This window comes from Macaca nemestrina, chromosome 17 (assembly GCF_043159975.1).
Source record: "Macaca nemestrina isolate mMacNem1 chromosome 17, mMacNem.hap1, whole genome shotgun sequence".
NCBI lineage: Eukaryota > Metazoa > Chordata > Mammalia > Primates > Cercopithecidae > Macaca > Macaca nemestrina.
Window position 1 is genome coordinate 91,031,073 of NC_092141.1, and position 19,513 is coordinate 91,050,585.

At 64.7% G+C, this 19,513-nt stretch overlaps 3 protein-coding genes across 14 annotated transcripts; 1 reads left to right on the forward strand and 2 right to left on the reverse strand.

Annotated features, from left to right (window-relative positions):
• Window positions 1-484: 484 nt before the first annotated feature.
• Window positions 485-4,331, reverse strand: LOC105469329 (RFNG O-fucosylpeptide 3-beta-N-acetylglucosaminyltransferase). The gene is made up of 8 exons (XM_011720259.2): window positions 4,004-4,331; window positions 3,797-3,845; window positions 3,170-3,275; window positions 2,910-3,063; window positions 2,442-2,530; window positions 2,201-2,366; window positions 1,551-1,636; window positions 485-1,422 (listed from the first exon to the last, which is right to left on the reverse strand). Exons 1-8 carry the CDS (start codon window positions 4,268-4,270, stop codon window positions 1,341-1,343), a joined length of 999 nt encoding a protein of 332 aa, XP_011718561.2. The 5' UTR covers window positions 4,271-4,331; the 3' UTR covers window positions 485-1,340.
• Window positions 4,332-4,368: 37 nt separating this feature from the next.
• On the forward strand, window positions 4,369-9,880 carry LOC105469328 (G protein pathway suppressor 1). Of its 12 annotated transcripts, none has more exons than XM_011720248.3 (14): window positions 4,390-4,468; window positions 4,759-4,962; window positions 5,761-5,853; window positions 6,345-6,526; window positions 6,957-7,269; window positions 7,352-7,429; window positions 7,611-7,671; window positions 8,164-8,249; window positions 8,426-8,520; window positions 8,700-8,805; window positions 8,885-8,965; window positions 9,043-9,180; window positions 9,254-9,388; window positions 9,463-9,880. In XM_011720248.3, exons 1-14 carry the CDS (start codon window positions 4,436-4,438, stop codon window positions 9,535-9,537), a joined length of 1,680 nt encoding a protein of 559 aa, XP_011718550.1. In that variant the 5' UTR covers window positions 4,390-4,435; the 3' UTR covers window positions 9,538-9,880. The 12 variants fall into 12 exon arrangements, with proteins under 12 accessions (XP_011718555.1, XP_024644607.1, XP_011718556.1 ...); XM_011720249.3 differs by having other exon boundaries at window positions 4,391-4,468; window positions 7,614-7,671; XM_011720252.3 differs by having other exon boundaries at window positions 4,392-4,468; window positions 6,969-7,269; window positions 7,614-7,671.
• A 385-nt stretch (window positions 9,881-10,265) lies between these two features.
• On the reverse strand, window positions 10,266-18,579 carry LOC105469330 (dihydrouridine synthase 1 like). Its single transcript, XM_071081854.1, is given in 15 exon segments — window positions 10,266-10,639; window positions 10,725-10,800; window positions 11,154-11,191; window positions 12,335-12,480; window positions 13,092-13,174; window positions 13,256-13,352; window positions 13,600-13,744; window positions 14,008-14,111; window positions 14,354-14,403; window positions 14,405-14,437; window positions 15,639-15,751; window positions 16,246-16,296; window positions 16,905-17,013; window positions 17,595-17,841; window positions 18,409-18,579. Coding segments are annotated over 14 exon segments (1,422 nt in total). The 5' UTR covers window positions 17,832-17,841; window positions 18,409-18,579; the 3' UTR covers window positions 10,266-10,499.
• Between the last annotated feature and the right edge of the window lie 934 nt (window positions 18,580-19,513).

Consider the following 19,513-nt stretch of genomic DNA (forward strand, 5'->3'; position numbering starts at 1 on the left):
ATGTGGGGCCTCCTCTCTGCCCTCCATACACCCATGCACAAGTGCACACACCCACGCATGCAGACCCTGCCACGCACAAACCCACTGATGCACACAGACACACACGGGTAGATACTCACCTATATGCACGTACACACTCGCTCTCCATGTGTCCACTCAGCCTTGTGTACACGGCCATGCACACCCACCCTCATACACACCCACCTGCACCTGGCTCCACACAACACACATGAGAAGGCAAACATGACGCTCAGGAAGGCGGCCTTTCAGGGCAGCGTCCAGTGTCCATCTCTCCCGGCAGGACCCCCACATGCCACCCCTGCTGGAGGCTTTGGCTTCCAAAGAAGAATCTAGTAGGTTCAAGGCTGGGTGGGCAGGACGGCAAGGATATAGCCCTGCCTGGGACAGAGCCTTCCTGGGGGAGGAGAGGGCACGGCAGGGACCCGAGGAGAGCTGGGCTGGGGTGATTAAGACAGGAGCCGTGTGGAGTAAGAACAAAGCCTTTACTCGCGCTGCGCTCGGCAACAGCAAAGCAGGAGGCGGAGGGGAGGTGATGGCCCCTGGCCCGTTTCCCTCCAGGGAAGGCAGCAGGCGGGGAGGTGGGTCTGCTGGGATGGGCGAGTCAGGGGCAGTCTCACCCCAGGGGGCCCCAAACAAAAGGCTCCTGCTGTTGACGGGCCCAGGCACAGTGGGGCAGGAGCATGACCCAGGAAGGAGTCCTGAGCCACAAGTCAGAGCAGAGAAACACCTCTGTGGTCCCAGTCAAGAGGCCTCTGAATGAGGCACCTGGGCTGGGAGCAAAGCTCTGGCTGAGAGCATGACCTTCCCGGGCCTGAGTCCCACTGCGGTGCCCGGCTGTGCACCCAGCCTGCAGCAGAGAGGGCAGCATCCCCCACAAAGCCTGCCAGGCTAAGCCCTTGCCATGGCTGTGGCTGGGCCAGGACCTTGATCTGGAGCCTGCTCCTTGGCACCTAGCCAGCCTGGCACCCGCCTTCAGCAACAGGTAATGGAGCCTGGATGGCAGCTCCCTCCCAGGTGCCCAGGTGCTGGGGTGGACGCCTGTTGCCGTGGGATCAACTCTGAGGCTGGGTCAGTGGGAGGGGCACTGCGGCCCCGGCCCTCAGCCTGGCTGTCTTTGTTCTCCCCAAAACACCCATCACTGCAGTCCACCGGGGGCTGGGAGACGGGGGCTGCAGGCTATAGTGCCAGAGGGTGTGCCAGGTGCTTGCATCTCACTGGTATGGCCATGGCACCTGAGGGAGTCCACTGAGGCCATGGGGGGCTCCAGCTCCCTGCACCTGGGACAGAGCGAGGCAGCCCTGGGTCAGGGATGGTTGGTGTCACCGAGAGATCGGGGCACCCTGCTTCTGCCTGGGACACCAGTCCGTGTCTGGGTAGAGAAGGCAGTGGACAGACTTAAACCTGGGGAAGGAAGAAGTGGGGGTCAGGGCTGTGGGTGGAGAGAGCAGTGGAGGTCAGGGCTGTGGGTGGGCGTGCTGATGCCAGAGCCCCTGTGGGGCTGAGGGCTGCCCATACCACTGCCCACTCACCGTGTGGGGTCCTGCTGCACGCTGAAGCCTCCAGCCACGTTCACCACGTTATGTGGGTTCTCAGGACCCCCATAGCTCAAGGTAACCTGGGAGAGAACGGTGTGGGCAGAGAGTGTGGCCTGGTCTGGTCTCGGGCCACGCTTCCCCCGGCCAGGAGCCCTGCTACAGCCCCCTTGCCCACCCACTTCTCCCCAAGTCCTCAGGGAGGCCAGGCTTGGGAACAGCATTGAAGGGTGCCATGAGCTGAGTGGGGGACACCTCAGGCGGAGCCTGGGGGACAGGAGCGAGGGATCTGAAACCTCCAGAGCAAAGCTGACCCTCATTCCGTCCCTGCTCCACGTGATGGGACCTGCTCAAGTCCCCATCAGCACACAGACCACGCCCACTGCCCAGCTGGCATGGGGCCTCCCTGGCCCGAGAACTGTGCTTCTTCCCTCGTCCCTCCACCCCAGACACCACGCCCACACCCCTTCTGTACCTGAAGACCCTGTATCCAGCAGACCAAGCGGCCTTTCCAGGGTCCACCCCCAGCCACATGCAAATCCCACCTGCCTGCTCAGCCGGGCATCAGGCCAGGGCAGTGGGGCCCCTGGGGGAGTCAGGGTGAGGCAAAGCCCACATGGCAGAAGGACGCAGAGTGGCGCCGGTACCTGCTGGAGCAAGGTGTCTGGCGGTAGCCTCTGCAGGTTCTCCAAGTGGGAGTGGAAGAGGGGGCTGTGCAGCAGGCGGGCGCCCAGAAGCCCCTCCACGATGTAGCCCACCGTGCAGTCGTCCGGCAGCCGCACCTGCTCAGCCGTGCTCATGAAGCTGCCCAGGCTGGGGGGAGGCCGGTCAGCAGCTTTCAGGTCTCAGCCTCCGCCTCCCAGCCCAGGCAGCTGAACCCCCACTCACCTGGCCCACGGGCTCATCTTGAGGGCGAGGCCTCTGCTGAGGCAGAACCCGGCCCCACCAGTAGCAAACCAGAACTTGACCGTGGTCACCTGGGGATGGGGCGCCAGTCAGAGCTTCCGGGACAGGGCTTCTCACCCCTGACTCTTCATGGGACTCCCCAGGCATCTTTCTTAAGCTGCCCCTTAGGAGATCCCACTCAGGTAACAGAAGTTTCCTGGGGTAAGAGGGGCCGGGGGCTTCTGCAGGCCATTGATCCGTGGCCTGCAGACCCTCCCCACCTGGTCCAGACACCCCCTCTCTGCCCAGTACAATGAGGGCCTCCTGGCCTGCTCCTGAAACACCACGTGCAAACTACCTGGGTGGATCAGCTTGGGCCCCCAGCCCTATGCCCTTCTCAAGCCAGCTTTCCACGCCCTCTGCTGTGCCTCCTGGGCTGGCATCAAGAAAGGAATCTGCTCTGGCACTCACAGTTCTGCCACCCTGGACCCTCTCGGTGGCCTCGATGGGGTGGTCCAGGCTGGGCCGCCCCAGATAGATGTCCTGGCTGGGTGAGAAGCTGGAGAGCAGGTGCAGGAGGCTCCTGGGGTTCACATAATTGTCATCGTCCACGTGGCAAAACCACCTGTGGGCAAGGGGAGTCCTGGGCATGAGGGCCTGGCACAGCTGGACAGGAGGTCCCCACCCAGCTTGGCTCTGGGCTCTCCGTGGGTCGGGTCAGTGCCGCGTACTTGCGCCCAGACTCGATGAACTTGTCGTACTCCACGGACATCTTGCAGCAGAGGGCCTGGCGGGTGCGCACGGCCGAGCAGTTGGTGTTGATGACACGGCCACCACCTGCGAGTCGGAGACAGGGGAAGCACGCAGATAGAGGCTGGCACAGGAGTCAGGATAAGGCCTGGGCCCCACCTGCCCCCAAGGGCCAGGGCATCATGTGGCTGTCTGACATGCCTGGACTCCTTGCCTGGGTCCAACCACAGCCCTAGCCCTCACGGGCTGACCCTGCTGGTGCCCCCGAGGCTGAAGCAGACGCCATCAGTTGGGATCTCTTGAAAGGAAACAGGACGGAGGCAGCTCGTCCTGACCTGGCCTGGAAGGGCGGGTTCCCTGCTGGGGCTTCTTCAGGGGACGTGGCACTAGCCCCACGCCCTGGGAAGCAGCCAGTGTGAGAGGCTGGTGGGCAGCAGAGCTTGGCTGGCAGGGTGTGCCCTCCGCAGGCCGTGTGACCTGGGCAGCGTCGTGGCCTACCCGGGCCTCCGGAGCCTCGACAGAGAGGGGCACCCACAGCAGCGCAGTGGCCGCGGCTCGGGGGTCTCGGGGGCCAGGTCCCGCAGGCGCCGGGGCTGGGGGACACTCACCACCCTGGAGCTCGAGCTCAGGGTCGTCCCCGTCGGTGAAGATGAACGTCTGGGGGGAGAAACAACCTATGAGGCGTCGGGGGCGCTGCCCAGGCTGGGGACCGACCCGCCCCGCGCGGAGCCTCCAGGGGCTCGGGCCGGGCCTAGACCCTGGGATCCGGGGAGGGTGGGCGTAGGGCTCGCCGTTGCGATCGGGGTCCGGCGCACCTGCCGGCGGGCCCGGGAGATCCAGGTGTGCAGCAGCAGTCGCAGGCGCGGCCCGTGGTTCTTCCGGGTGGTCTTGACGGCTATGAAGACGTCGTCTGGCCGCAGGCTGGGGGCGGCGGGCGGGGACGGGGGCGCGCGCGGGGCCGGGGCGGGGGTCCGGGCCGGGCCGGGCGCGCGGGGCAGCGGCAGCGGCAGTAGCAGCAGCGCGGCCAGGGCCGCGGCCAGCGCGAGGCAGGCCCGGCACAGCGCCCCACGCGCGCGGCTCATGCGGCCGCCGGGACCCCCGGCGCCGGGAGACGAGAACCGGGCCGGAGCCGTGGGTGGGCTGCGGCCCCTTTAAGAACGCAGTGGTCCCGCCCCGCCCCGCGCCCCGGAAGCGACGGCTCCGCTGCCCCGGAAGTGGACGGCACGCCGCGGCGGGGTGGGTGCAAGATGCCGCTGCCGGTTCAGGTGTTTAACTTGCAGGTAACGAGCCGAGGCCGCGCCAGGCCTCCGCGCCCCCGCGCCCCCCGCCGCTGGGGCCGGGCTGAGGTCGAGCAGGGGCGCGGGGCCTGCGCCAGGAGTCGACCGGGCGCGCTCCGTGCGGGGTCTCCGCGGGCAGCGGCGTCGGGGGCTGCAGGGCCGAGGGCGCGTCTCCGCCGTGGCTGCGCGCTGCGGTCGGGGGCCGCCGGGCCGCGCCCGCCCCGCCTCCCCTCCCAGCAGCTCACGGGAGAGGTTCCCGGCCGCCCCGACGCTAACGCTCTTTCTCCCTTCAGCAGCCAGCCAGCTCTGTGTCAGGGTCGGGGGGTGCAGAAAGTCAGGACAGAATGAGGGATAGCTCGGCCCCCAGCTCGGCCTCCTCGTCAGTGACAGATCTGTACTGCACCCCTCACAGCAGTAGGTCAGACCTCCTCCTGCCCGGTACGGCCGGGGACTTCAGCCTGAGCGCCAGCCTGTCGGCCTGTACGCTGCTCTACGAGGTACCTTCCAGGACAGGGACCCCCGAGCGAGGGAGGGGGGAGCAGGGCCCCGGCCGCCCCTGCTGTGGCTGGGCCCCTGCTGCTCTGCCGGCCGAGGACAGGGACGCAGTGCCAAGCGCAGGAGGGGAGGGTGCCCCGGTGGGCCCGGGGCCTGCGGAGGGAGCCGAGCTCTTGGTGCTTTTCCCAAAGGAGCGCGGAAGGCCCACGGGTCCGGCGGGTGCCCGGCATGGCGGCTTTTCTAGCCTGCTTTAAGCCGAGGTCCTGGCTCCTCTGTGTCTCCCAGCTGGGGGCCGTGGGGCTCCCTGAGATGACTCTTTTTCCCTTCTCCCAACCCTGTGGCTTGATTCTCAGCCCAGTATTGCTGCTCCGGACAGATTCCGGGGGCTGGGCCTCCTGCCTCCTGGGGTTGAGGTGGCGTCCCGTTCTTCTCCGTGGCTTGGAGGAAACTGCATCAGGATGGTGGCTGGGAACGTGTAGGGGCTCTCGGTCCCTGTGTAGTTGGTTGTCCCGTGTCTGCTTTCTGGCTTTCAGAGACGAGCGACTAGAATCAGGCGAGGGGTTTCTGCTTCTGAGCCTTAGAGTCTTGTGAGGAGACCCCTCCCTGATGTGGTGGCACAGGAGCCTGGCTGGGGGCGAGGGTGACTGGGAGGGCACGCCTGGGGGACAGCAGCGGCGGGAGTGTGGTCCGATTGGCCTGGAAGATCTCGGGCGGAGCTGACCTCAGAGAAGAGTGCAGGTCTCTCGCCCTCCTGGGGCAGTCCCCAGGACGAGGTGCCAGGTGCCTGGCCCATGTTGCAGGGGGCTGTGGAGCCCATGCAGATCGACGTGGACCCCCAGGAAGACCCGCAGAATGCACCCGACGTCAACTACGTGGTGGAGAACCCCAGCCTGGTACGGAGCCCAGTGGGGGAACCTTGGGTGTCTCAGTCCTACTGGGGGGTCCAGGGCAGACTCCCCACTGCAGCCTGCACAGCAGGTAGAATGATCCTCCTCAGTGATCTCTGTTCTCTTTTCCTGATGCGAAAACCATCAGGATTTCTGATCGCTCACTCATGTGAGGCTTGTAGCCCAGCTTCAGACACTGCTGATGGAGAAGCCAGGGCAGGTCTCCTCCCCGCTCAGCCTAGCGACCAGCAGTCAGTGTCCCTTCCCGAAACCCCCTCAGTGCAGAGCCCACTCCCAAGGCTCCTACCCCGGGCCCACCCCAGGGGTCTCTGCAGGGCCTGGACCAGCAGTCAGTCTCGCCCCCATGCCCGGTTCCGGTTACGGGCCCAGGGTGACATTCTGGCTAGGACAGTCAGGCCCCGACTCCTGACCCTCAGGGCCTGGGGCCAGGGTCCCGCCTCACACCCTGCCTGACCCTGGTGTGCACCCGCTCCCAGGATCTGGAGCAGTATGCAGCCAGTTACAGCGGCCTGATGCGCATCGAACGGCTGCAGTTCATTGCTGATCACTGCCCCACGCTGCGGGTGGAGGCCCTGAAGATGGCCCTGTCCTTCGTGCAGAGAACCTTTAATGTGGACATGTATGAGGAAATCCACCGCAAGCTTTCAGAGGCCACCAGGTGAGGCCAGGGGCTTGGTAAGAGGAAGTAGAGGCCACCAAGGGAACAGGTGCCTGGGGCTGGGCCCCCTTCCGGTGTCCTGCAACTTCCACCCCTGCGCTGGGAAGTTGGGCAGGTAGATTTCTCGCTGTCTCTTGGTCAGGAGTAGAAGTGCCCTGTGTGTGTGCACACAGGGATTTGATTCCAAGGGAAGCTGTTGGAGACTGTGGCTCAGGGGCTGCCTCCCTGCTGGCTTCCCCACCTGGCTGCAGGCTCCTGGGGGCAGCAGTTCTCTCTGGGTCCCTGGTGCAGACTGGTCCCTGGAGGTGGGGTTTGAGGCTAGTGGGAGGTGCCCACCTGTGTGCCAGTTGGGCCTTTGAGGGCAGCCTGAGGTTGGCGGCTTCCTCCCCTCCCCCCTGGCCCCTGTGACCGTCACCATCCTGATGGCCAGGTCCTCTCTCAGGGAGCTGCAGAACGCACCCGACGCCATCCCTGAGAGTGGCGTGGAGCCCCCACCCCTGGACACGGCCTGGGTGGAGGCCACGCGGAAGAAGGCCCTGCTGAAGCTGGAGAAGCTGGACACGGACCTGAAGAACTACAAAGGCAACTCCATCAAGGAGAGCATCCGGCGCGGCCACGACGACCTGGGCGACCACTACCTGGACTGTGGGGACCTCAGCAACGCCCTCAAGTGCTACTCCCGGGCCCGGGACTACTGCACCAGCGCCAAGCACGTCATCAACATGTGCCTCAACGTCATCAAGGTCGGCCTGCCTCGGCTGGGGGCAGCATGGCTGGGCCATCGGAGCGCCTAGGCTCACTTGGCCCTGCCCCCTTGTCCACCAGGTCAGCGTCTACTTACAGAATTGGTCTCATGTGCTTAGCTATGTCAGCAAGGCTGAGTCTACCCCGGAGATTGCTGAGGTACGGGCCACCTCCTCAGAGACCTTGTCCCAGGATTGCTGACCACCGCTGGCCCCTCCTATCCTCCCCCACCTCATTCTCCCCCAAATCTGAATCTGCCTTCATCCCCTCTCTGGGGGCTGGGCATTGAGCTCCAGGAAATGTGGGGCGTGGGCCTCACGCATGTGGCTTCCCCCAACAGCAGCGAGGAGAGCGTGACAGCCAGACCCAGGCCATCCTCACCAAGCTCAAGTGTGCCGCAGGTGAGGGCCTGGGTCATGCCCAGCTGGCCCCACGTTCAATGTGTGTTGCTCTTCCAGCCCAGGGCAGTAGGCTGGTCCCTGCCTCAGCCAGGGAAACCTTCCCTGGCAGGGCGCAGGATGTTGTGGGGCACATGTGCGGGTGTAGGTGGCACCTAAAGTCTGCCCTGGGGAAGCCAGTGGGTGATGTGTGGTCAGGGTCTGGCTGCTGTCACTGTGGGCCTGAGGCAGGTCTGCCAGCCCGAGCTGCTCTGAGCCCGGGTGTCCTTTGCAGCCATGCTAGCACCTAAAGCTTCCTTGCACGCCTGGCTTCGGGGAACCTGCTTGGCACTGGCGGGGCTGTTTCCACGCATGATTAGGGTATCTGTGCCCAGCACTGAGGAACAGCTCCTGGGGCAGGAGAGGCCAGCAAGCTGGCTGGTGGTCGCGTTCTCCCTGGTCCCCAGGCTCTGGGTCTCACCCCCTCTCCCCGCTGCCCCGGGCTCCCTCCACTAGGTTTGGCGGAGCTGGCCGCCAGGAAGTACAAGCAGGCTGCCAAGTGCCTCCTGCTGGCTTCCTTTGATCACTGCGACTTCCCTGAGGTGAGGAGCCCTCTTGGGGACTTGGGAGGCAGAGCACGGGTTCATGGGTTGGGCTGCTTTTGTAGGAGGGTGAGGTTTCTCACAGACGGGGTCTTAGGCGTTCTCTGAGTGGGTGATGGGCAGGCAGGGGTGGCCTGGCCCTTCACCCTCTGTGACACCAGGTCTCTGCTCCTCAGCTGCTGTCCCCCAGCAACGTGGCCATCTACGGTGGCCTGTGCGCCTTGGCTACCTTTGACCGGCAGGAGCTGCAGCGCAACGTCATCTCCAGTAGGTGGGTGCCCTGGTCCGGCAGTCCCTGTCCCTCTCCACGGCTGCCGCTTTGGCCTTGCACGTCCCGGACCCCTGGCCCTGCCGTTTCCTCAGGTGTTTTGTCTGGGGACTGGTGTCCCACTGGCCACTTGGAGGGAGGGGCAGGCAGAGGACAGAGCTCTGAGGGGTCTGCCTCGCCAGCTCCTTCAAGTTGTTCTTGGAGCTGGAGCCGCAGGTCCGAGACATCATCTTCAAATTCTACGAGTCCAAGTACGCCTCATGCCTCAAGATGCTGGATGAGATGAAGGTGGGGTCCTGCCTGGGGTGGGGTTGAGGTGGGGCTCTGCCTGGCCTCCTGTCCTGGTCCTCACCAGCCCCTTCCCTAGGACAACCTGCTCCTGGACATGTATTTGGCTCCCCACGTCAGGACCCTGTACACCCAGATTCGCAACCGTGCCCTCATCCAGGTAATGTGGGGGTCAGGCTGGCACACGGCAGGTGGGCATACAGGGGGCTGTGGAGCTGACTTCCCTCCGCCCTGCAGTATTTCAGTCCCTACGTGTCAGCCGACATGCATAGGATGGCGGCGGCCTTCAACACCACAGTGGCTGCCCTGGAGGACGAGCTGACACAGCTAATCCTGGAGGGGCTGATCAGTGCCCGCGTGGACTCACACAGCAAGGTGGCTGTGGGCTGCAGGGTGGTGGGGGCAGCTGGGGGTGAGCCTGGGCCCCGCTGAGCCTGTGCCTGCACAGATCCTCTATGCCCGGGATGTGGATCAGCGCAGCACCACCTTTGAGAAGTCTCTGCTGATGGGCAAGGAGTTCCAGCGCCGCGCCAAGGCCATGATGCTGCGGGCAGCTGTGCTCCGCAACCAGATCCATGTCAAGGTGGGCAGGCGTCAGTGGGTGGGTGCACAGCGTGTGGGGCCTGGTGGCTGAACTGCTGCTTGTCTCCCCTGCAGTCCCCGCCCAGAGAAGGGAGCCAGGGGGAGCTGACTCCAGCCAACAGCCAGTCTCGGATGAGCACCAACATGTGAGGGGTGGACGTTGACCTCCAGGACATCTGCATCCCCTCCCCATCTCCACGGACCTCCTGACCTCCAGGCGGCTCAGTGCTGCCTGCAGCCCAGCTAAGAGGCCTGGCCACTGGGTGCCCCCCAGCCTGCATGCCCTTGCTGGGGCTGGGGAGGCAGGCGGCTGCTAGTTGTGGCCCTTCTGGAAGGAGAGGCCTGCAGGGCTCGACCCTGTGGGTTTCCATCCCCAGGGAGCAGACTGTGTGGCACCCAGGCGCAGCGGCCCCGCTTCCCAGACCCCTCCTGTTCCCGCCTTGGTCAGGTGCAGACAAGTGGGCGGTATCCATTAAAGAGCAGACTGAGTGTTGCCCTTGGCTGTTCTTTCCTGCTGTGCAGGAATTCCTGAGGGCTGTCTCCCTGGGGCTGGGCTTGGAGGCAGGGCCTGGTGAGACAAATGGGCAGCCTGGCCCGCGGGCTCAATAGCCCCCAGCAGCGGCCACTGTGGCCCGCAGGCTGTGCTTCCAAGGCTGTGCGGCATCAGGAAACTCCCGGAGGCTCTGGCCACTTGCCTATGGAGGCGCCTAGGGGAGGTGGGGAGGGGACCTAAGCCCCCACTTTCCTCTGCACAGATGCCCATGCGCTGCCTTCACTTAGTCATATCATTGTTCAGAAGCCCCCACTAGCCCCAACCGCACCTGCCCCGGCTCGTGCCTCCGTGAGTCTGGGGGGCGGTGGTCACAGGCTGTGGGCTCTTGCATCTTTGAAATGATTTATTCGCTTTTGCACACGCGTGCTGAGGACAGGGCAGGTCCAGCCTGGGGCCTGCTCCCCACTGCAGCATCTCCAGGCCCCAGAGTGGGCCGAAGGGGGGCATGGGCGTGTCTTTCCACATTAAGTAGCAGGAGATTCCCTGAGTAAAAGGCGTTTCCTTAAGTAGGACGTGTCCAGGCTCCAGCAGCAGTCCTGGGGGTGGGGGTTCTGGGCCTTCAGGCCAGGGCACTGCCCATGACTTCGGAGAAGCCACCTGGTGTTCCGGGTGCTGCCGGCTGAGGCTCCTGCAGCTCAGGCTGGGCCTCTTTCCAGGCCAGAGACTTCTCCAGTTTGGTTTTAAAAAGCAATCCGTGACCTGGCAGAGTGAGTGAGAGGAGTCGGGGGTCAGGAGGCGGAGGGGCCTGTTTGCCTGCTGTGGGGCGGGGGGCAGGCGCCCTCACCTGGGCAGTCCGCAGTCTCTTTGGAGGCTCGCTTCTTGCAGCAGCCGCGGCACAGGCTGAACACACATCTGTTGCCCTGGGCACAGGAAAGCTCGGGAGCCTGTGGCCAGCACCACTCCTGGGGCCAGGCTGGCCAGCAGGGGAGCAGCCCCGCTGGGAAAGTCTCTGCCAGATGCCCACGGCCTGGATGTAGCCCTGGGGACCGCCCCCAAGCCAGGTGCCTCTCCCTCACCCAACCACCCAGACTTATTCCCACTCCAGTCCTGGGCAGGGGCTTGGCTGGAAGCAAGGAGCCGTCCTGAGGCATCCATGCCACCTTGGGCCACACTGCAAACCCAGCTGGGCGGGCACCAGACCTGCTACCCCGAGTGCGGAGACCACCCTGCCCACCCACCAGAGCTGAAGCCTTGGTGGCCGGAACCCACTCACCTTTGGGTTTCCACACTGGTCACACTTTGCATATTTTGCTAGGAAAAGAACAAAAGGGTGCTGGTGAGTGAGGGCCGGGGTGGCCTGGCTGTGGGGGCTGCCCCGTCCACCTGCATGGAGCCTGCTGACGGCGTCTGTGCCAGCTGTGGCCAGCCAGGCCAGGAGGCTCAGGGAGGGCAGAGGATACAGGCTGGCCACATCTGCTTTTCCTTCTGCGAGCAATGGGTGAGGGGATGCGGGGGGCACCATCCTGCAGGAAACGGACACGAAGCAGGTGGTCTGGGGGCCCCAGCAGGACAAGCAGCCTCATCTGTCCCACCCCCAGGCAGGGACAAGGGGAGTTGTTTTCCCGCCCACAGGGTCCGGGGGGTTCCATGCCCTTCAGTTCCAGGTCTCCCAAGCAAAAGGGCCAAGAAGGGTCAAATCAAGAATTCAACCCAAAGACTGACTTCCTGCCTCTCCCGGCTGCCTCATGCGGTGGCCTAGGGGGCAGTGTGGCAGGCGGGGACTGCTGGCACCGGGCTGACGTGGCAGCTGCTTGTGGACCGGCCAGCGCCCTGGGGGTTACATGGGAAGGCTTCAGGGTCATTGCTGGTCTTCCCTGCAGCTTGTAAAGCTGTCAGAGAAATCCGGGAGGCTGCCACCTGCTGAGGGCCCAGATGAGCTGGCCCAGGATACGGCACAGGGGTCTCAGGGGAGACGGCACTGGGCTGAGGCCTTGCCGCTGGTGGCCAAGAGGAGAGGGGTGAGCAGCCTCATCCCATCTCTCCCAGTCCACCCTGCTGGCACCTTTGGCCCAGCACACACTCGCGGGGACCCCAGCCTCCCTCTCAGGTGTCCTGTGTGAGGCTGGGCAGGGACAGCTGCAGAGACCCGAGGCCCTGAGCTGTAGACAAGCCCCTCGGTGGCCACCGGGGTGGCACCTGGCTGAGGGGCTTGTCCCACAGCCCCATCTGACTCACTGAGCCCATGTCCCACATGCCTGGGCTGTGGCCTGCACAGGTTCCCTGTGCTCAGGCCCCAAGTCTGGCTGACCACTCTGCCAAGGCCCCCAGGCATCTGCTTCCAGCTCTGGGCCTTGAGCCTTGCTGACCGCAAGTATAGGTTCCTGTCACTGGCAACAGGGAGGATGGGGGTGATGAAGAGGCTCTCTCAGGCCCATCAGCAGAAGCAGCACTTACGCTTCAGAGAGGGGTCGAAGGTCTTGTGGGGGTTCCTCAGCTGCTTCTTCTGCTTGTTCTTGGACAGGACTTCCGTGCCACACTCCTCCTCCTCCAGGGCCCGCTTGCTGCGTGCACCCGCCCTCTCCTTGCTCCCCTCCCTGGGCCTGAGGGGAGGACAGCGGGCAGAGCCCAAGGACACCGTGAGAGGCCAGCAGCCACAGCCACACGGGCCTGAGCCCGGGTGGGGCCCCAGGGTGAGGAGGCGCCAGGCGGCCATGGTGAGTGCTGTTGCTGTGAGGAGCATGGGCAGTGCGCAGCCCACTCAGAAGTGGCCACTAGGGAGTCTGGGGCCTCCGAGATGGAGTCCACAGCTCGGGCAGCCCCGAGCTCTGAGCCACCAGCTCCAGGCAGGGCTGTGGCCACAGATGGCCTCACCTCTGAGAACCCAGCAGAAGCTGGGGTCAAGCTACTGACCCACGGGCAACTCCAGGATCAGAGGAGCTCAGAGAAGTATCTTATGGAAAAAAAGATTTAAAATCTCAGTGTCCACTGAGGGAGGATACAGCTGAGTCACCAGCACCCGCCACCTAGGACACCGAGGGGCACATGGCAGGTGTGTGCTGCTTGGAGCTGAAACCTCCCTCCTCCTTTCCCTCGGGCAGGAGCTGACTGGCCATAATGGTTGAGGACAAGCGGCGCAGGCGCAGCACTGTGGGCACAGGGTAGAGCCCACACCTTGGCGCACATCACTGCCCAGGGCTGGCTGGGCTCTCACCCCGGCCGGATGTAGGGCTGGCAGATCCAGTGGAAGGGCAAGTCGCCGGTGGGCTTCGCTCCCTCCTGCCTGGATATCTCCTCCTGCAAAAGCCCAAGGCCCTGGTCATGGCCCCTGGCCCTCACCCCCCGCAAGGCCAGGCTCCCACCAGCCCCAGCGCCTGCCTGACACCGCAGCTTCAGCTCCTGGCTCACGGCAGCGATGCCCTCCAGGGTCTTCACCTTGGCCAGCTCCTCTCGCAGCTGCTGGTACACCTGCAGCCTGAGACAGAGGCCCCGTCATGCAGGCTGGGCTCCCGGCTCCACCATCAGGCCCCAGGCTGAGCACTGGGCACACAGGGACCTGTGTCTCTTCTTGTCCAACTCCACTCCTAAGTCACCCCAGCCCCTCAAGACCTGACTTAGCAGCAAGTTGTTTTGACAAAACCTGCTAAATGCCCCAGGTGGGCTCTGACGGTATCTGCCTGGGCAACCCCCCAACGTGGCTTCCGCCTTAGGGGGCGACTCACGTGTGGTGCCACAGCTTGAAGAGGTGGGCCCGGACATAGGACAGCGGGCAGGGGTGCTCTCGCACGATGTCCAGGTATTCCTCGGCCAGCTCCCACACTGCAGGGCTCCGGCCCTCAAACAGAGCGGGGTTGTGCAGATTGCCCTCTGTGGGAGGAAGGGGAGGAAGGACGCCTCAAGGGCTGCTCCAGGTGGATGGCATAGGAAAGACTTGGACACTCAGGACACCCTCCTGTGCCACCTCACAAGGGACAAGGCCAGGTCAGGCCCCTCAGAGCAGACTGGGATTGATGAACACCATCTGCGAACAGCGCGGTGGGGAGGGCAGTAGGCATTGGGAAGGACCGACCTGGGTGGTGGCATCAGGCCTTGTGCATGGGGCCCCAGCTGCTGTCCCGGGCCCTGCCCACCTGCACTCATGACGCCCTGCACACCCGTGTCCCGGAGGCAGCGCTCCACATCCTGCAGGCACTGGATATTCCCATTAGCAAACACAGGGATGGCCACAGCCTTCCTGTTGACAGAAGAACACCTGTCCCTCCACCTGCCCAGCACACCACCAGGCCCCGGACAGCCCTGACTCCATCCTGGCAGGGAGCTTCTGCTCCCAGGCGATGCTGCCCCCAGCCACGGCCCTAGCCCCCTCAGTGGTCATGGGCATCAGGTGAGCCGAGCACCCTGCGGTGTGGAGCTTGGACCCTCTAGCAAGGCCCCAAGGACTGAGGGCTGTGTCACCCACCGCCCACATCCACTCACCGCACAGCCTTGATGTGCTCCCAGGATGCTGCACCTGACAGGGGCCCTTTTCTGCTCCTTGGTGCGCCCGTGCACCGTCAGCAACTAGGACAGACCAGCCGTCGCTTGACCCCTCCAAGCCCCCTCCACCCCTCAGAGCCCCTTCCCGCCCCTCCAGGCCCCTCCACCCCTCCAAGCCCCCTCCACCCCGCAGAGCCCCCTCCGCCCCTCCATGCCCCCTCTGCCCCTGCTCTACCCCTCTGAGCCCCCTCCACCCCTCCATGCCCCCTCTGCCCCCGCTCCACCCCGCAGAGCCCCCTCCGCCCCTCCAGGCCCCTCCGCCCCTCCATGCCCCCTCTGCCCCCACTCCACCCCTCTGAGCCCCCTCCACCCCTCCATGCCCCCTCTGCCCCCGCTCCACCCTTCTGAGCCCCCTCCACCCCTCCATGCCCCCTCTGCCTCCGCTCCACCCCTCTGAGCCCCCCCTGTGCCCGTCCGTGCCCCCTTCACCCCTACTCCACCCCTCTGAGCCCCCTCTGCCCCTCCAAGCCCTGTGCCCCATGCCCGACTCCAGGGACCTTTCCCTCACCATCTCAGCTCCTGAAGCAGGGCTGAGGAAAGACCATCTGGGGCCTGCCCCAAAGGCTCTGCACTCTGTGGGAGCCTCAGGCTGCATGTGCTGCCCAGGCCCATGCAAGAGTCAGGCCAGGAAGTGGCAGCATCCCCACTGCCCAAGGCCAAAGGTGTGGAGGGACTAGCTCCAGGCTGGTGGGGCACAGGGGGAAAGTGGGGCCTGGGCCCAGCAGCCCCTGTGCAAGCTCATCCCTGGGTCACCAGGGTTGCTGTCTACCTTCAGAAGGTTGAGTGTCTTGAGGGGCACCCCTGGAGACAGCAGCCCATCCAGGCCTGCCCCAGGCCAGGCTCGGTGTGCAGGGGACCCAGGCAGGGGAGCAGCTCTGCTGACAGCCTGTTGGCCCCTTCCTGACCCTCTAGGGAGACTGGATGCTGAGTATCCCCAAAGGAGGCCCTGCCGGCCTCTGTGACACTAGAAACATGGTAGAGATGCTGACATTACTCTATCCACAGGGACAAAACTCTGGAGCCAGGAAAGCAGTTTATGTTGCGAAGGCCTGGGCTTGGGGTGGTGGCACTCAGAGTCAGTGGGGGCAGGCCAGTCAGGAGGGCCACTGCCCCCATGAGGCCGACAGTGCACAGTGTCTGAGTGGACACAGGAAGAGCCTCAGCTGTGTCCTCTGCGCAAAGGCCCAGCCAAGGCCCACGACACCCCCGCGAGACCAGGGCTCACCTGGCAACCGGCCTTCTCCAGCATCTGGGCGTACCTCACGGTCTTGTCAATCTCCGGGAAGACACGGATTTTGCACGTGACAGGAACAGAGAGTTTCTCGTGGGCCAGCAAAACTGGGGAGAAGAAAGGCAGCTTCCGAGGGGGCCATGGTGTTCCCACTTTAGCGGCCAAGCCCCAGAGCCCAGGGCCCCGCAGATAGCGGAGTCCAGGCAGCTTTGCTGGGAGGTTGGGAGGCAGCCTGGGCCACCATCTGGGTGTCTCCCTCAGGTTGCTGGGCAGGCTCCCTCCGCCATTCCCCCAGCCCTCCCAAGTTCAAACAAGCAGGGCCGAGGCCAGCTTTATCTCCCAGAACATCTGGGGCTGGGCCCGAGCAAGGACTCTGTCCTGGCACCTACTGTCTGGTTTTAAGGGGTGGGTGGCACAGGACAGGCAACTTCACAGCCACCTCCTTCCAGCAGAGAGGCTGCTTTGAGCAGGAAGCCCCAGGGTGATGCTGAGAGCTCCTGCCAACGCCTGTCCTCTCCTAAGCCCCAACCAAGTAGACAGTGCCCATGTGTCCCTCTCGAGGGTCTCTGGGGGTCCTTCACCACCCACCCAGCCAACTCACTCATTCTTTGGAGCAGGTCCCACTCATCCTGCAGGAAGGCACCATAGTGACCTGCAAAGAGCAAGCATGGCCTGGCTGGCACCTGTGTTAAGGCTGGTGGAGCCGAGGCCTTGCACCCCCTTCTGCACCCTCTCCTCCATCCATGCAGGCCAGAAGCTGCCCTGCCAGGCCGGACGTAGGTCCCCAGAACCAGCAGTGTCTCTAGTTGGGGCAGTGGGACAGTCAGAGCAGTGGTTTGTCGGCATCAGATTCAGGGGCTCTATTTGCCCAGCTGCCTAAGCTCAGAAGGTGCTGAATGGAACCCCCACCGCCCCACGGTCTGGGACCAAGTAACACCTCCTCAGGGGCCCAGTGAGGTAGACAGGCTCAGCCCCACACACAGCAGTGCAAGGGGGTGGCGGGGACCCTGTATCAGCAATCATGTTTATGCAGAGGGAGCTCCCTGAGGGAAGGGAGAGCCAGTAGGGCTCAGCCCCCAGCCCCGAAGGCCTGAGGACAGCCACCCTCCAGAGGCAGAGCACAGAGGACGGCTGGCTCCAGCCTGAGCCAGTCACGACAGAGGCAAGGCCTGCCATCCTCCAAGCTCACCACACCTGGGGCTGCACTGAGCTGGCTCTGGCCCCTGCCCCGGGTGCCCCCATGCTCCACATGGAGCTCACCTCTCTTGGCTATCATCTGTGGGCAGCCCAAGTTCAGGTCAATGGCGTCACAGTAATCCTGAGCCAGGAGAGCCGCCTGAACAAACACTTCCGGGTCATTGGCACAGAACTGGAGAAGACGCAGGAGTCAGCGCTGCACCCAGCCAGGCGCTAGTCCCTTGCTGCCCAGCCCTACGAGAGGTCCAGTGTGACCCCAGGAGGGTGTGGGCCCAGGTTCACCGCAGGAGGGTGCCCTGTCCTGCGAAGGCTTACACTATGACAAAGCCAGGAGTCCCCAAACCACCCGGATTTACAGATTTCCTGAACTGTGGCAGAAGCCACAATCACTGACTTCTGAAGAGCAGAGCCATCTCTACTCGCTCTGAAGAGGGAGTGTGAGTGTGAGAAGCAGCAATCCAGAGGCCCCAGCAGGGCTGCGAACCTCACAGCACCCCAGCTGCCTCAGCCAGCTCCTAGAGAATAGGGTTGGATTCTGGGAGGTGCACCTGGCAGCCCTGGCTCCACCACAGGAACCACTGCTGTGGCCATGTGGACTCTACACGCCTGGTGCCACCTTCTCCCTCTCCTCCTGGAACTGAGCTGTCTGGAAAGGCTGGAAGTGATGTCCGGCCACAGAGAGAAGGGTTTTTCCCCAGGCATTCCAGGGCCTGGGACCCAACCGCTGCCGCCGCCACAGCCCCTCCCGCGCACCTGCACGATGAGGGGCCGGTCCTCGGGGCACACCTCGCAGTACAGGTTCTCCTTCCGGTAGTTGGCGTCGCGGACGAAGACCTGGGCGTGCAGCATGGGCGTGTAGCAGAGCTGGGCTCCGTGGCGCCGGCTCAGCAGCCTCCAGGCCAGCTCGCTCTGGTCCACCATGGGGGCCACCACGTGGCGGGCGCCACGCAGGGTGCGGCTCCAGAACTCGAAGCCCTGCAGCTTTGGCATCGTCTCCAGGCTGGGAAAAGGCGCAGACCGGGGGCTCAGCCAGGCCCAACGAGGGGCTTAAGACTCAACTCAGAGACAGCGGTCAGTCTCTAAGGCCGCTCCGGTTCCACCGTTGGTCACACGCAGGGGCACTCAAGGCGGGGTCGGTGCAGGCTGGAGAAAGGCCACTCCAGTGCCGCCACCTCCTAGCGGACCTCGGGGCAGCCGCTGGACCCCTGGACCTTGACCCTCCCTGGGGAGCGAGACTCGATGTCGGCCTGGTAGGAGTGGCGTGAAGGGGGAAGACACCGTGGCGCCAGCGTCCCCACGGGCCTGGCCCTGATCAGGCCGCCCTGCGGTGAAGTTCGGACCCCGGCAGGGTCACGCCGCGGCCGGGCCCTGCGAGGACCCCCGGCCCCTTCCCGGGAGAACTGGCTCCGCGCCAGGCCAGGGGAAGGGCAGAGCTTCCCTCTCCGCAGGCGGCCCGGCTGGCTCGAAACGCCACAGGGGCGCCCCTCGCGAGACTCGGCCAGAGCCACGCGGCGGCCAGCGTTCGCGATGTGAAGTGACAGGAGCCCACACGCCTACGCGTCCTCACCGCGCGAGGGCCCCGCCGTGTCCGCCGCGCGCCTTTGGCTCCGAGGGCGCCGGGAGCCGGTGTCCCGGGCCCGCCCCGCTCCGGCCTCGCCGCCGCCCGGGGCCCCTGCCGCTCCCGGGCCGCCGCGAACGCGCGCACAGCGCCGGGGCCGCCGCCGGGCCGCAGCCGGGCCCAGGGCTCCGCGCCGCCACCGGAAGGTGCCCCGTCCTGCGCGGTCCGGGCGGCCCACGGTGCGGCGGGAAACGCGTTCCCCGGAAACCGCGCCCGGCTCCGAGGGGACCGGCGACGAGAGGTCGCGGCGCGGGGTCGGAGGTCAGAGGACGAGGTCAACACTGTGCCCGTCAGGCCGTGGCTAGAGAGGGGTCGGGACTCGCCGGGACTCACCGACAGCTCGCTGGAAACGAGGCACCGGCTGTGTGGAAATTGGGCCTCGCTGAGGCGCACATAAGGCCCGGGCCGCGGGTAGACCGTGGGCGCTGAGGCCCAGCGCTGCCCAACCCCCGGGTTCGAATTCAGGGCTTCATCAGGTTCTCGCCTAAAGCGGCCCCAGAGCCCTGCCTCGAACCCACGCACCTGCCGCCTCGGAAAGCCGATCCGTTGCGGAAAATCAACCTCCAGGGACCCTCCTTGCCCGCCCTGGGTTTCCGCAGCCGCCAACCTTTCATCGACTTTCCTCCACCCCGTGGACCCTCCTTGGGTGATTTCGAGCTGTGGGGACCCACTCGGAACCCCAGAGTGGATGTGAAGGTTATTTTAAACTGAAGGCATTTGAGACCCGACAGATGCAAAAGGAAGCTTTGTCAGAGCTCTCCATATCTGAGAGCGAAGTCGAAAGTTGAACCAGAACATTCAGTACATAAAACATGGGAAACCAAAATCTCTTGGGCCCCCAGAATCACTAAGGAAAGCTCAGGCTGGAAGCTGCTCAGGGCAAACCTGCGTCCCGCTCTGTTCAGAGTCACCCTCTGCTCACTGATAGATGCACATCTGACCGCCTCCTTTGAAAAGCCTCATCAGGAGGTTGGGTGCGGTGGTGCACATTGAGACCAGGAGTTCAAGACCAGCCTGGCTAACACGGTGAAACCCTGTCTCTAGTAAAAATGCA

Bases quoted from the DNA above. Each gene is read 5' to 3' on its own strand.
- LOC105469329 (XM_011720259.2), bottom strand. From the start codon at position 4,270: ATGAGCCGCGCGCGTGGGGCGCTGTGCCGGGCCTGCCTCGCGCTGGCC. The intron at 3,064-3,169 runs GTACGCGGCACT...CCTTGCCCACAG, and splicing joins TTCATCGAGTCTGGGCGCAA to GTGGTTTTGCCACGTGGACG. The intron at 1,423-1,550 runs GTGAGTGGGCAG...TTCCTTCCCCAG, and splicing joins GTGCAGCAGGACCCCACACG to GTTTAAGTCTGTCCACTGCC.
- LOC105469328 (XM_011720248.3), top strand. From the start codon at position 4,436: ATGCCGCTGCCGGTTCAGGTGTTTAACTTGCAG. The intron at 4,469-4,758 runs GTAACGAGCCGA...TTCTCCCTTCAG, and splicing joins TTCAGGTGTTTAACTTGCAG to CAGCCAGCCAGCTCTGTGTC. The intron at 7,672-8,163 runs GTGAGGGCCTGG...TCCCTCCACTAG, and splicing joins CAAGCTCAAGTGTGCCGCAG to GTTTGGCGGAGCTGGCCGCC.